The sequence below is a fragment of the Magnolia sinica genome, chromosome 12 (assembly GCF_029962835.1).
Source record: "Magnolia sinica isolate HGM2019 chromosome 12, MsV1, whole genome shotgun sequence".
NCBI lineage: Eukaryota > Viridiplantae > Streptophyta > Magnoliopsida > Magnoliales > Magnoliaceae > Magnolia > Magnolia sinica.
Genome location: NC_080584.1, coordinates 83918067 through 83920224, shown reverse-complemented (window position 1 = coordinate 83920224; position 2158 = coordinate 83918067). Strand labels below are relative to the sequence as shown.

The following is a 2158-nucleotide window of genomic DNA, read 5'->3' as shown; positions in this document are numbered from 1 at the left end:
TTGAACTCACTCTTTGTTGTTTATGTGTGTTCATAATGAGACAATTCTTATATTTATAGAGGACAATAAAATATTTTAGAATCAACACAACTCTAAGGAGTTCTAGAAGCTTCCAAATATCCTATAGGGTTCTATTATATTCTGGAACATTCTAAGAGAATCCGGAAGGTTCTAGCATAGTCCGGAACATTCCGGAAGAGTCAAGAAAACTTTATCAAACTCTAGAAGTTTCCGAAAGATCTAGAAAATTCTAGAATTTTTTGAAAATGTCTGAAAGTTTTTGGAAGACTCCAGAATATTCAAGAGAGGTGGTGATGAAATTTAACACTCCCTCTCAGCACCAACTCTCACAATTCTGCCTTGGTCATCATGCCAAGTTGCTTTCTGAATTCGGTGAACTTAACATTGCTAAGTCCTTTCGTGAGTATGTTTGCAACTTAGTCATCGGTCTTCACATGACTCATCTCGATTTCTCCTTGAAGTACCTTCTCTCTCACGAAGTGATAGTATACCTCTGCATGCTTGGTCCTGGCATGAAACATTGGATTCTCAGCCAAGCAGATTGCTGATTGATTTTCCCAGTGCAATATTATTGGATAATCATCTGGTTGATGAAGATCCCTCATTAACTGTATAAGTCATGTGCTTTCTTGTGCTGTCATTGCCATTGCCCTATATTCAACCTCCGTTGTTGATAAAGATACTATAGGTTGTCTCTTACTACACTAAGAGATTGTTCCTGAGCCAAGGTTGAATACGAATCCAGTAGTTTATCGTTGTGTGTCATGATCACCACCATAGTCAACATCGCAGTACCCAACTATCTTGCATGCTCCACCTTTATTGTACAGTAGACCAAGGTCTATTGTACCTTTCACATACCTCAGTATTTGACGTACTGCTTCAAGATGCGGCTTCTTTAGTGTTTGCATGAACCAGTTAACCACACCAATTGCATAAACTATATCTGGTCGCGATAATGTAAGGTAAATTAGACTACCAACTATTTTTCGGTACATAGTTGTATCTTCCAAGTCTTTTCCTTCTTCCGAACATAGCCTAGCGTTAGCCTCCATAGGTGTGGCAATTGGCTTGCATTTGAGCATCTCATATTTCTTTAATAGGTCTTTGGCATACTTCTGCTGACAGAGGAATATGCCTTTGTTGCTTCGGTCAATCTCCAGCCTAAGAAAATGCTTCAGTTCTCCAAGTTCCTTCATTTAGAATCGCACGAACAAGTTCTCTATTGTCCTTTCAATCTCACTGTCACCATCTCCAGTGACGATTAAGTCATCTACGTACACTAGCACTATTGCTAGTTTACCTTCCTAGAATTTTATAAAGAGACTGGAGTCTGCAAGTGCCACCGAGAACCCGCTTTGCACTAGGAATTCCCCTATCTTGTCGTACCATGCCTTCGGTGCTTGTTTAAGCCCATACAAGGCCTTCTTTAGTTTGCAGACGTAATACTGATGCCTTTTACTCTGGAAACCACTTGGCTGCTCCATGTAGATATCTCGATTAATTTCTCCATGTAGAAAGCCATTATTTACATCTATCTGCCACAATTTCCAAGATTTGCTCACTACAAGTGCTAGTAGTACTCGCACCGTTGTAATTTTTGCTACTGGGCTAAAAGTCTCATCATAGTCCAACCCATATTCTTGTGAGAATCCTCTAGCCACTAGTCGAGCTTTGTACCTTCTATTGATCCATCGGGGTGAGTTTTGACTTTGTATACCCATTTGCATGAAATCGGCTTCACATCCTTGGGTTTTGGAACTAGTTCCCAAGTCTGATCTTGGTTCAATGCCTTAATCTCTTCTTCCATCGTCTTCTGTCATTTTATGTTTCGGGATGCTTCTTCAAATGTCATTGGCTCTTTCACGGTCTCTTCTTCTGCTAAGGCAGCATCCACGTATCTTGGGTTTGGATTTCTCTATCTAGTCGACCTCCTAAGTGGTGGGTTGTCTACCGCAACCTCCTGTTGACTCAGGCGAAGCTCTTTTAGACTACTTTGATGTACTCCAGTTTGCCATGGACTCATAGATTTATCTGGTGTTCCAGACAGATAAGGTACTTGCTCACCATCTCCTGCTGTAGGGGTCAACTCCTTAGTTGAACTAGGAGATTCTTCTCCTTCCCTTGTCTCCTCCAT

At 40.8% G+C, this 2158-nt stretch overlaps 1 protein-coding gene across 1 annotated transcript; it reads right to left on the bottom strand.

The window, feature by feature from the left end:
- Nucleotides 1–770: 770 nt before the first annotated feature.
- On the bottom strand, nt 771–1220 carry LOC131220347 (uncharacterized mitochondrial protein AtMg00810-like). Its single transcript, XM_058215294.1, has one exon. It carries the CDS (start codon nt 1218–1220, stop codon nt 771–773), a length of 450 nt encoding a protein of 149 aa, XP_058071277.1.
- Between the last annotated feature and the right edge of the window lie 938 nt (nt 1221–2158).